Source organism: Patella vulgata, chromosome 1 (assembly GCF_932274485.2).
Source record: "Patella vulgata chromosome 1, xgPatVulg1.2, whole genome shotgun sequence".
NCBI classification, from domain to species: domain Eukaryota; kingdom Metazoa; phylum Mollusca; class Gastropoda; family Patellidae; genus Patella; species Patella vulgata.
Window position 1 is genome coordinate 47,450,482 of NC_065879.2, and position 14,113 is coordinate 47,464,594.

The 14,113-nt window shown below is 35.7% G+C and overlaps 1 protein-coding gene across 4 annotated transcripts in view; it reads left to right on the top strand.

The window, feature by feature from the left end:
• LOC126807870 (pre-mRNA-splicing factor 38B) overlaps positions 1–14,113 on the top strand; it is a 77,430-nt gene that overhangs the window by 25,761 nt on the left and 37,556 nt on the right. For all 4 annotated transcript variants that reach the window (XM_050532750.1, XM_050532734.1, XM_050532742.1 and 1 more), the window contains exons 3-5: positions 242–310; positions 1,796–1,947; positions 2,249–2,309. In XM_050532750.1, the coding sequence (XP_050388707.1) occupies positions 242–310; positions 1,796–1,947; positions 2,249–2,309 (282 nt within the window). The remainder of the gene's footprint in view (positions 1–241; positions 311–1,795; positions 1,948–2,248; positions 2,310–14,113) is intronic.

A 14,113-nucleotide genomic window follows, 5' to 3' on the forward strand; every position in this document is an offset into this window, starting at 1 on the left:
TAGGAATTGATATTGCTGGATTTGGTTGATTCTGCATCCATTTTATAACGTGTGCAATGGTTATGAGGAAATCTGTTTAACGGTTTCATTGGTACCTGAAGTGACATGAGTTCAAGGGTAAATTGGCACCAGAAGTGACGCAAGTTCAAGGGTAACGTGGCAAGGTGAAACCCATCATTACTGTACGCAGTTCTAGTTGTTACTTAATTTGATATTTTTACTCTACTCTTATTGATATTAGGTACAACATTTAGAACCATGGGAGAAAGGTAGTAGAAAGACAGCTGGTCAAACAGGAATGTGTGGAGGGGTAAGTTACATGTTTACCAGGGATTGACATTTGAAAAATGCAGGTGTTCTAAAAATCGCTCTCCTGGTCATGTTTAGTGGGGGCTGTTTAGAACTCTCTTATCTAAGTGTTAAGGAGGATTTTTAAAAAAAAAAAAAAAAAAGCAGATTGTGAATAGTCATATTTTATCATTTATAATTTGTAAAATGAACAAACATATTCAACACATTGTTGTCATTGCCGTAAAATCTTCCGATAACAAGTTCCAACTACGTTCGTCCACATAATGATCAATGGCATATTCTTCAACAAATTTAAGACAGTAATTCATTGCTTGAGTTACTACAGATATATATTCTATTTGATTTTGAGGGCATTCTTTGTTTTTGAGGTATAGTTAAAGTAAGTAATGTCTAAAAGCTTGACAGTTAGGCTTAACGAGATGACATCCGTAATCCAAACAATAAGATGAGTTATCGAAATGGCAATCTCACTCAGATTGTCGACAACCGGTTAAAGGTACTAGTAGCTACTTGATTTTCATGTGATGGATAAATATTTTGTTATGAATGAGTTAATAATTTGTCAGGAAATAATTCATGATTTAATTGTGCTCCTAATTTTGAAATGGGACGCTTCTCAAAATGTGTGATCTATTGAGTTTAAAAATATATTCTTCAAGCATAATTTGGTCAGGCATTGTCAAACAAAGATTACTGAAACCTGGTTGGCTGATGGTTTCTATAAGACAGATTTGCTGATTTATTGTCCTCTCGCCTTTCAAAGAAAATTTGGGACACAATGCCTTGATGTAGTTCGAAGATGGGCATTTTCTGCTTAGGGTAAGCAGAGATAGGCAATTTGATTGGTTGATGCTTTGGAACACGATAACTTTAGTTCTAATTAAGTGAGAGTGATGAAACTTGGTGTATAGATTTATTATATCAATAACTTGACTAAGTTCGATGATGAGAATTTTCTGCTTAGGCTAAGCAGAGCTAAGCAATTTTATTGATCAATGCTTTGGGACAAGATAACTCTGATTCTAAGTTGGTCTAACTGATGGAGAGTGATGAAACTTAGTGCATAGTTTCACTACCAGGTACTTCAAAAGCTTGACTGAGTTTGATCATGAACATTTGATGCTTAGACAGTATAGTGAATCAGTTTGATTGCTAAATACTTTTGAAAAAGATAAATATGTGCAATTAATTAATGGGTCATCTGTATTGGGATTTCGGCGGGGGTCATCAGCCTTACTGTATCTACTTTTCCATCAATAGTAAAAGTTAACCCTTTTCCAGCCACTTTGAGTTTGGTCTTTGGAGCAGTAGTTTCAAACAGTGTTGGACTGTACAGGGATATAATGGTATGGTGTGAAATATATCACTTTTTTTCTAATATTTGTTAAGGAACTGGGGGAGTCAATATTTACATGTACTAAGTGCTAAAAGATTAATTAAATTTTTTGATATGTTGTATAAGTAAATTACTTGTTTATTCTAGGTACGAGGTGTTGGTGCTGGTGGTATTGTGTCCAGTGCTTACTGTCTTTTGTATAAACTCTATACATTAAAACTAACAAGAAAACAATTAGTAGGATTATTAACACATACAGATTCACCATATATCAGGGGTCTCGGCTTTATGTATATTAGGTACGTGTTATAAGGTGAGACTTATCAAATTTTTCACTTCCAAATTAATCTTTTATGTATTTCTATAAAAGCAGCTCTTTCAGTGACAACGTCCCTATAAAAATGAAAGTAGTCTTCTATTAGATCTTGAATTATTCTTTGCAATGATATTAATAACAATAAGATATTTGAATATCATCTTCGAAGTTCAGTCAATTTTTGTAGGTTCTTCCAGTTTAATAATTATGAAATTTATCATACACTGATCACTTTCTGTTTTGATAGTATGTTCATCTGATTAGTTACTGCTCTTGATTTAAAGGTACACCCAACCACCAGCAGATTTATGGGATTGGTATGAGCCATATTTTGATGATGATGAGGTTGGTTGGTTTACAAATAATTGTTACGTCCCGATATTTTAAAAATATATCCCTATTTTCATTTCTGCAATAAAATCCTGTTTATGGCATCTTTGGATGATGTTAAAATTATAAAGCATGCAACCACTAGTTTATATTGTAGTACTTGTAGAAAAGGATTGTATATTAGATGGGAGTTTGGGCCCAAAGAGGCCAACACATGCATGGTAGATAACGAAGTATGTCAGTTATGGGGAGCTGCGATGGCTTGATAACTAGATGATCTCAAATTTGCTCCCAGTGTTGACCGAAAAAGTTCCTCAGGATTTTCTGGCAAGGTTTTTCCCTTATGGAGGGCCTGGCAAGAACAATGTCTAGTCGTTCTGTATGGCGTATGCCCGTCTTCATTAGCTTAGTTGGAGCAGAAGAGTAGGACGTTAAACCCCATGTCATTTCTGTAATGTATGCAAGTAGCTATTTCAATTTTGAAGTGCAGGAAACTATTCAAAGAATCTAGAGATAACCATGGTTCGAGTAACAATGTACACATCTAATTGTAGTCCGGTTGCCAAACCCCATTTTAACCCTTGGCGTGGAAATATAGTCTACCTAATGTTTTTTGGTGGATTATATACCTTCAGTATGTGTAGATTCAGAATCCGGATGATGGCACCCTTGGAGAAATTTAAATATTCAAGATGGCCACCATGAGGCATTTTCTGGTTATTTAGTGTGGTAAAATATATGACGGATTGTCTTCAACCTCAGTTTGAAGATGGGTTCTATAAGAATTCGACCCGCTGTATCCAATGAGCTTGGGTATTTCTCCTAAAAGTGATGGCTAATTCCGCTAGGGGGCCAAATTCATAATGGAGGCTCATTTTGGAGGGAAACTCATAAAGTTCACTATAAAGGTGTGTAATATATTGAAATATAGGTTTTTGGTGGATTATATATCTTTAATATATTCAGAATCTGGAGTATGCAGATTATTTAAATATTCAAGATGCAGCACTCGAAATTAACCACGGCAAACGGCAAAACCGTGGTAAAAGCCGACGCAACCCCCGTCAGCCATGGCATAATTCATATTTTTTTGCTGTGGTAGATCTTATGATCCTAATAAATGTACCGGTTATAGAATAGTACTAGGAGGATGTCGTCTGACCGTGCAATAACGTCATATATTTGTTTATCATTTTGACGAACGTCTGACAAATATATTGTAATTATCGAATACCGGTACACTTTTAACCCATGTGCTGTAGACATGTCCATGCTTTACCGTTACAGTGGTGTTATTTTCAACAATTATAAACTGAAGTAGACATAGAGTGCACGGACTGTTGCCTAGTTACTCTGGCTAATGCATGAACAATGTTACCATTCTTGTCATTTGTATTTTTAACTGTATATCGTTTGTCACATACGAAGGACCTAGACCGATTCACGTCCTTTGTTTATAATTACTACGCCCTATGTAACGGAGTGTAAAAATTCACAATATTTATTTTCTTGCTATTCTTTCAAACCAAAATTACATAAAATAGATGTGTTTTAGCGTCGAAACAACAATATGCCAAACAAACAATAAATTTTAAATTCATTTCACAAACTTTTCGCGCATATGGATACACATAACTTACTTCCTCCACTCTTTTTGACACTCGTCTGGCATCGATGCCGTCTCACTCTTAATTCTCATCAGTTTTTATTACATAAATAATGGGGATTAGAAAAAAAATCGTCGATAACTGGAAACTAGATAGCATTGGTTGTGAGTTAGAATCCAACAACAGTAATGTCGTTAAACGTATTTACTGTAAAGTATGCCGTGAAGTATATGGCAGTCCAAAATCCGTTATGAATGCCAGTGCCACAGATGGGCCTGTACCGGCGTATTTTCCACATCAACGTATTCGTGGAAATGTAATGAGATGAATCGATAAATGGGTTATGGGTACTACTGTAATAAAGATGATAAAAAGACTATGAAAGGCTTTTTGAACAGTTGTTTTCGTTTTTAGTAAATTAATTTGCAGAATTTTCATTATTGTAAAACTACAGTAAATAACTACAATGGTATATGTAATACCACTCATATTAGTTTTGTTATCATGTGTAGGCCCTATAATAAAATTTTTTTATCCATCTTGAAAAGTTCAGAAAAGTAGTGATTTTGATATACAACAAAAAATGCTGTGGTGCCGTAGCAGTACCATTCTGCCACGGCATTTTTCATTTTTTTGTCCCGTGGTAGAAAATTCTTAATTTCGAAGACTGAAGATGGCCAATGTAACGTTATGCCTAGTCAAGAAGTACGACCACAACGTCAGTATCGCTACTCAAATAAGTAGCAGTAATAAACTTCATACTTATGTGTGCTTTTACTAGACTTTATTCATACTCATAGCATACGAAAAACGTGCGGGCAGGATATACACGACAAAGTGTGCAAGACTACAGGAAGTACAAGCTGGTTTGTTTTAAACACGGATGGACATTGGAATAGGGATATCGTTACACCTTTCCTTCTAAAATAAAATTGTCTTATTTATAAAATAAAGTGAACTTTTTAAAGTCAGTATATTTACTTCACTGGATATGTCCTGAATATGTTTAGCACATTGAAATATATGAATGACCTTCAAATAAAGTTCAAACACACTGTGAACACTTATGACAGGTTAGATAATAGATTTTAAGATGATACACACTAAAATATATCACAATTTTAGTTGAGCATGCATGAACTTTAAGAAAATAACAGAAATATAGCCACTATTTCAATTACTACTGATTTTTTAATTATATATATATTTAATTTTCTCAGATAATACCACACAAATCTGACTTATAACTTTGAATAATCTCTGAGGTACTTAGGTGTTTTGACAACTCTTCCACTATGCGTAGACACACTTGTGGATGGTACAGGTAATACCGGTTGGGTCTCATTCCTTGTAGGAGTTATTACAGGATTCGGTGACACACGGCTTTGAATGTTTACTAGAAGTTGATTTTGAGACTTCTGACGGTGATCTTGATGGGGTTGGTTCCGGCTGTATTACAGGAGTAAAAGATGGGTTAAATGATTCAGATGAGGTTTTAAGATATTTCCGATTCCTCCTATAGACTCTTCCATCTTCTGTTCTAACATCGTATGACCTAATATCAACTTGCTGTTCAACTCTGGCTTTGGTCCATCTTTTTCCTTTATCATGGGTTGAAGGTTGAATTCTAACGATGTCACCAGATTTAAGTTGAGGTAGCTCTTTAACACATTTGTTGTAATTCCGCGACTGTTTAAGTTTTCTATTGAACAGTTTCTGTTTGACACATACAGGGAACTCTGGATCTAACAATTTTCTGGCAGTTGGTATGGTGGTTCTAGTTCGGCGATTGAATAATCTTTGAGCAGGTGAAGTTCCCAATATTTCACTTGGTGTATTTCGCCAGTCGAGTAGTGATGAGTAGAAACACTATCTTGAGCTTTTTTCATGAGCATCTTTGCTATTTTGACAGCATTTTCAGCCTTTCCATTACTTTTAGCATATTCTGGTGAGCTGGTAATGTGCTCAAAGGAATACTGGCTTGCAAACTGTCGGAATTCTTTTGAGCTGTACGGCATGTTGTCACTGTAAAAGCGATCTGGAATTCCGTGAGTGGCACATATCCTCTTTGTTTTCTTTATTACTTCAGATGCAGTTTTTTCATACAGGCGGTCAATTTCAAAGTAATTCCAGAAGTAATCAACCGTGCACAGATAGTCCTTATTTTTGAAGGTAAATATATCTGAAGCCACAGCTTCCCAAGCTCTTATTTCAACATCTCGACATATGATTGGCTCTTTTTGTTGCTTATTTTGAAAGGTATTGCAAGTTTCACATTTAGAGATGTAATCTGCCAAATCCTTGTTCATCCCAGGCCAATACACTACTTCACGGGCTCGTCTAAGGCATGACTGTATACCAGTATGTGAATTGTGTAATTTGGTTCGAATCTTTTGGCGCAGACTTGCAGGCACAATACACCTGTAACCTTTATAAATTATGCCATCCTGAAAGGCCAACCCATCCCGGCTGGGATAGTTAACTCTCAAATATTCCGGCAGACTGGGACTGCTATCTGGCCATCCTTTCAAGATAATGTCCTTGAGGGACAGTAGGACTTGATCCTCTGAAGTTTCCTTCTTGATTTCCTCAACTTGAGGTTCAGACATTGGCAAGTAGTCCAACATGTTGACACTTTCGACATCTCTTTCAGCCTCTGAGATTATACCATCGTTCTGTATTGAAGCTCTAGACAAAGTGTCGGCTAGGTACATCTCTGTTCCACTTTTATACTGTATGATAACATCATAGTTTTGAAGACGTAACAATAGTCTTTGAAGGCGACGTGGTGTAAGATGTAAAGACTTCTTGTAAATTGTAACTAGGGGTTTGTGGTCAGTCCATAATACTACTTTCCGACCATATACATATTGGTGATTCCTCTCCATTCCAAATACCAGAGCAAGTAACTCTTTCTCTATTTGAGAATACTTTTCCTCTGCCTTGGTCAGGGTGCGACTAGATTAAGTGATTGGTTGATCTCCCTGCAACAATGCGAATCCCAATCCCTTCGATGAGGCATCACCTTGACCCTCAGTTGGAGATTCTGGATCAAAGTATTTAAGGATAGGAGCAGAAGTGACTGCATCTTTCATCTTTTGAAATGAAATATCTTGTTCCTCACCCCATGACCATGGGACATCCTTGTGAGTCAGTCGTCTGATCGGCTCACAGACTTCAGATAATCCATTAAGAAATCTTGATAAATATTTTACCATTCCCATGATACGTTGAACACCAGGCACATCATCAGGTTGTTGCATTTCAGTAATAGCTTTAACCTTGGCTGGATCAGGCTTAAGACCTTCATGGGTTAACAAATGTCCAAAAAATGGAATCTGTTTACAATTCAAAAAAAATTTCTCCCGGTTTAGCTTAATATTCTCCTCACGACACCCGTCTTCATTAGCCCAGGTTAGGAGCAGAACAGTAGGACGTTAAACTCCATTTCATTTCTCCTCACGACATCTCTGTAACAATCCTCTAAGGTTTCTGTAGTGGGTTAAAGTGGCTTCATCGACCGTGTCACCATGACCAATTATGACGATGTCATCAGCTAATTTGAATATACCAGGTAACCCTTCTAAGCTTTGATCTAGCGTTTGCTGAAAAATCTCGGGAGCTGGGGAAATTCCAAACGGCATACGTAGGTATCTGTATCTTCCCCATGGGGTTTGAAAAGTAGTAAGATATCTCGACTCTTCGTCCAATTCTATTTGGAGAAAACCTTGTGAGAGATCAGCTTTACTGAATACCTTGACTTTAGACAGCTCAGGCAAAATATCGTCGATGACAGGTAAAGGGTAATGACATCTCTTCAACGCTGTATTGAAAGGTTGTGGGTGGATACACACTCAAAGTTTACCCGATGGTTTTTTTACAACGACAAGACTTGACACCCAACTAGTTGGTTCTTGTACTGGAGTTATAATACCCTTGTCCACCATATCTTGAAGTTCCTGTTTAAGAGGCTTTCTTAAAGCTAATGCAACTCGACGTGGTGGCATAATTACTGGCTCTACAGATTTATCTACTTCAAGATGTGATAAACGTTGCAACTCGTTCTTCACTCGGCTTTCTGTTAGAACGGGTGACAACTTCATAAGCATCACTAATCTGTTTCCAAGTTTTCCAACTCTTACTTAGATTCCCTTTAAGACTAAGGTTAGGTGGAAACGGAACATTAGAAATAAGCGCCTACCGATTTCCAGGAACGTTAGCTTGATCATCAGCATCGCCCATATTTACTCAAAGAATCAACGACAAGATGTCGACAATGATGACTGCAGTAGCACGTGGTTGGCTCGCCCACCCCAGCAAACCTGGTTGGCCAAATCCAAATTCTTAGGTACTTCTGACACCATGTAACGTTATGCCTAGTCAAGAAGTAGGACCACAACGTCAGTATCGCTACTCAAATAAGTAGCAGTAATAAACTTCATACTTATGTATGCTTTTACTAGATTTTATTCATACTCATAGCATACGAAAAGCGTGCGGGCAGGATATACACGACAAAGTGTGCAAGACTACAGGAAGTACAAACTGGTTTATTTTAAACACGGATGGACATTGGAATAAGGATATCGTTACAGCCAACACGACACATTTTCTGGTTATTTATTTTAATTTAGTGGGGTAAAATTTAGGACAGATTCTCTGCTAGGGGGGGCCAAATTCAAAAGAGGGCTCATTTTGAAGGGAAACTCATAAAGCCCCCCCAAAAAGGTGTGCAATATATTAAACTATAGATTTTCGGTGTCGGTTACTTCAGATAATATATTGAAATAGATTTTCGTTGTCAATTACTTTAGATATAAACATAAAAATCATGTTCCGACCAGTTATGGGATTTTGCCCATATATTCCGGACATGTCTGCTGCTATTTTCCAAACGTCCTAAATTGTCCGACCAGGAATATGCCCAATCGGACAGCAAGACATGGTAAATAATATTCAAAATTAATACAGTGTACTGAGTGTATAACTACCACTCAGTCCTATTATCGTTGATAATAGGCTGGATTGATTAGGTAATTAAAGATGGGTTCCCAGAAAAGTATTTATCGGGTGGTTATTTCCAATAAAAGTATGGTAATTTTGGTATGGAAAGTAGAGATATCCAATCTTACTAGAAAAATACTGGATTTCCCGAAAAACAGGAAAAAATGTAAACAGGAAAAAATGTAAGGGTTCCCCTAATCAACAGCCAGACGATTAGGAATTTCTGCACGCGTGATGTCAAAGGTCACACACGAACATTGAGTGCTTGATGTACAAGTTGATAAACTTTCTGAAGAGTTAGACGTACAACACTTTCTGAGATAAAAATGACGGAAAAAGACGCGAGTAGTGGATAATCTGAGAATTAAATTAGGATTCGATATTTGTAATAAATAGTAAGCGATTAAAGACAACATCGTCTTACGTACGCAATGAATTCTCCTCTGACTTCTAAGAGAGGTAAGTCACGTGATGTTAACATGACCTGGTTTGATTAAATTTTTTATAGCACTGGCAGGACATTCTTTCGCAAAGATCAACGTATTTTTCGTTTTATACCGTCTATACACACTGTAAAACTTGTATCGTTTAATAAGGGGTTTTTAGCGCTAAAAACTGTGCATATAGTTTAATTTCAAAACATCGTTAGATATCGATAAAAATCGATTGGAAATTACAAAAATCGTTTAATTAGTACTATTAGTACTATGGTACACCGTTTAATTTCTCCGAGAGGTGTTTAGAAATGGCCGAAGCGTTTACTTATCTAATGCGTTTATTTATTAGACGAGCAGTCCAATTTCCTGAGAGGCGTTTAAAAATCAACACCTGTTAATTTATCTACTATGTTTAACTATTAGATGAATCGTTTATCTTCCCGCGAGCCATTTATCCGATCAGTTCATTTTGATTACGATTATTTGCATATGAAGTGCGAATAAAAATGGTGAATATACAAAAAAGCACACCCATAGATGCTCGCCTTACCGTGGTTGTAGTATTATTATCCATTATCCATTCAAAATAGTAATTCCGCTATTGGCAAATACATCACAAATCGATAAATCACGACCGAGGTAATTATACATTTAGTGAATATAAAAAAAAAGCACCCCCATAGATGCTCGCCTTACCGTGGTCGTAGTATTATTATCCATTATCCATTCAAAATAGTAATTCGGCTGTTGACAAATACATCAAAAATCGGTAAATCGCGTCCGAGGTAATTATACATTTTGAAAGCCGTAAATCACATCCCATTCATTCGTTCGTTCATTCGTGGAGTTTTACGTAGAGTTCCTCCTGAGGTGATATCGTAGACAAGTCACACACATCCCACTACTACTACTACCTGTTGTTTTAACGTCCGCTTCCACAGAAGTGATATCGCAGACAAGCACACATCCCAGGTAATGTATCTTCTTTAAGTCACAAATGAATTAAGTTCCACCTGTAGACGTCACAAGCAGGGAAGTCAACCCCGCAAAGTAATGTTGCACGACGATAATCTCGTGAGACTTCTTACTGGCGCCAAAAAGTCGCTATCTCTAAGTCTCTATAGACAAGCTGACGCCCATTTTCAAACAGGTCACACAGGTCTAACCATGTAACACCATCGCACGCCAGATGCCGCCCATCGCAAGAATATTTTCTTTCTCCTACTAGCACAACCATTGTTTCTCATTCCCTTTCAGTGCTATGAACATCAGATAATCATTTCGCTAACCCCACTACGTTTCTACTACATTCCGTAATTTAACTATCCAATATAACGTTTTGATTAATTAAATGAGAGTAAACACTTTTACCTTGTAATTTTATACCAGTTTGCGATTTATGATTACAATCTTATACAAAGTATTTATATTTTATTGTAAATAATTTCCTCGGGAGATGAATTTATATAAGCCCTGGCTTGTTTTCAGATCCCACACATATAGTGTACTTTTATAATATGTAAATAATCATTGAACAAATAGTGTCAGAACAAAAAAAAACATATTGCATTAAATCAAAGGTACATTTATCACTATTACAATATATATATGTACATGTATGGTATTAATTACAGGTATTGGACAGCAGGGTTATATCTTTGTGTCAAGTTGGGTACTAACTCAAAATCAAAATTCCTGAAACGGATTTATAACTAAAAACAATCACAAATAATGCAGGTGGGAAGTGATAAAACAATAGCATTTGAGCAATCAAAGCATTAATCCATACTGTAATAACGGAATGTGTATTCAAAAACATGGTTTCATATAGTACCCAGACAAGTGGCCACAGGTGGGAATTAATGAAACAATAGCATTCGACCAATCAAATAATTAATCTTTACTGTCACAGCGGACATTTATGACTTTGTATTGTACGTGTATTTTCAAAATAACCATTGGATGACTAAAAAGTGAATCGCTCACAATGGCTTGTATACACAGACCCTTTCTGTAATTAATGTGTATGGGGATATAGATTCAGAGGTGATTAATGACTAATATGATAATCGTAGTTAAAAGACGAATCTCAATACCTTTTTTACTGTGCATATATATAAATATCTAATAATTATTTAATCCCTGTTTTAACTAATCACAATGTAAAATATTGCACCATGTATACATAACATGTTATTGTCTGCGATATCGCCTCGGTGAAAGCGGGCGTTAAATAAAGCGATCTCAAACACTTAAATATATCCGATTCGTCAGTTGGGTCACAGAATTGCCCGTGATATGAGATCAAAGAATACATTTGCACGTAGCCGATTTTTCGAGACGTGTTGTATTCAATTGTTAAGACTACGTGGCGCCTTAAATAAACCAACATTACCAACTTCTAACAGGTTCCATTGATTTATCATTTATTTTATGACAGTTTAGACCACAATGTGTTACGATTCACATTTTGGTATTCTAAGGTGATTCTTATACTGAATTTTAGGTGCAATGATATAAATTCGGATTTGTGTGGACGAGTTAACACAAGTATACATGTATGTGACCGTAAGCTTATTCTCGGTCTTTTTCATTTTAATTTTGATATTTTATCAAGAAAAACATGCATGTAAAAAGTTTTGGTCAGGTATCACAGCTTTATAACCATTTAATGATTTATGTCCGTATTAATTTTAAACTAATTTGAGTAAACCATTGGTTGTTAAAGAATTATCATACTTTTCTCGGGAACTGTTTTTTTTTATCATTGACTATAATGTTTTTATTACATCATATATACAAGAATTTCCATAATTGTTACCGGTATATAAAGTTTCATACATCTCACTCAGTTAATCATTTTTTTATTAATCCATAGCAATTAATTAAGTGTTTAACATTTTATTTAAAATTGAATTACGTATGTAAATACAACCAAACTCTCACTTAGCTAATTAAATGAAGCAATCCAAACATTGCGTAATTACTTGAGGTTTTTTTATGTTTTTGTTTAAGAATTTCCATGCAATTGAGAATTATATTTACGCATGGTGTATTCATTACATGTCATTTCGGTCCCGCGTCATTTCGGACTCAAATAAAAATGACCCGAGTTTCAGACTCGGACAGGTGACATACTCGCGAAGTATATCAAATACTGGTGAAGTATATAAAATTCTCGTTAATTATATATGGGTTGTAATACACGTGAATTATTTCAAGTCCGTGAATATTATTAAATACAGTATTGTTGTTGTTTTTTTTTAAATAATACTTTTGATTGTGTATGGCCTTAAACTTATCTGGCATGCTGAGGCTTTTCGGTAGAGAAGGGCCTCGCTTTTTTTTTTCGTTTCCCTTTTAGTATATTTTTTTTTAACACCGTTGCCCAATCCGCGTTATGACCTGCCCAACAAATTATTTTTTTAATACCATACGGGTACATATATTGGGGTAGTGATAATGTACCTTTGATTTAATACAATATGATTTGATTCAGGTATAACAAAAATCTTTGTACTGCAGTCAAGTGTTTACGTAACATCAAGGCAGTATTCATTGAATCATATTTCCTGTTGATACTGTTTGACCTGCATGAAAATGGACGACAGCTTGTCTGTAGAGATTTTGGCACCAGTGAGAAGTCTCACAAGATTATCATCGTTCAACATAACATTGCGGGGTTGACTTCGATCTCTTCCTGTGACGTCTACAGGTGGAAGTTAATTCATTTGTGATTTAAAGAAAATACATTACCTGGGATGTGTGTGACTTGTCTATGATATCACCTCAGGTGGAACTGGACGTAAAACTCCAGGAACGAATGAATGGGATGTGATTTACGGATTTCCAAATGTATAATTACCTCAGATGTGATTTACCGATTTTTGATGTATTTGTCAATGGCGGAATTACTATTTTGAATGGATAATGGATAATAATACTACGACCACGGTAAGGCGAGCATCTATGGATGTGTTTTTTTTTATATTCACCAAATGTATGATTACCTCAGACGTGATTTACCAATTTGTGATGTATTTGTCAATAGCGGAATTACTATTTTGAATGGATAATGGATAATAATACTACCACCACGGTAAGGCGAGCATCTATGGGTTTGCTTTTTTTATATTCACCATTTTTATTTGCACTTCATATGCAAATAATCGTAATCAAAATGAACCGATTGGATAAACGGCTCGCGGGAAAATAAACGATTCATCTAATAGTTAAACATAGTAGATAAATTAACAGGTGTTGATTTTTAAACGCCTCTCGAGAAATTGGACTGCTCGTCTAATAAATAAACGCATTAGATAAGTCAACGCTTTGGCCATTTCTAAACACCTCTCTGAGAAAATAAACGGTGTACCATTAAATTAAACTATAGTACTAATTAAACGATTTTTGTAATTTCCAAACGATTTTTATCGATATCAAACGATGTTTTGAAATTAAACTATATGCATAGTTTTTAGCGCTAAAAACCCCTTATTAAACGATACAAGTTTTACAGTGACACCCACCTTGATTAACTACTTAATCTGCCTTGATTGGCTGACTTAATTCTTTGTGGGACAATTCATCAATTCAATCCTGAACAGAAGTCATTGCTTCTCCTTTGTCGGACTATATATCAATCCAATAAACTTAACCTGTGATTTCTCCATTGTCTCACATTTTATTCTCCTTGATGTCGGCCGTAGACATTAGTCATATATGTCACATATCCTAATAGTATATAACACCCCAAATCAATATACATTGT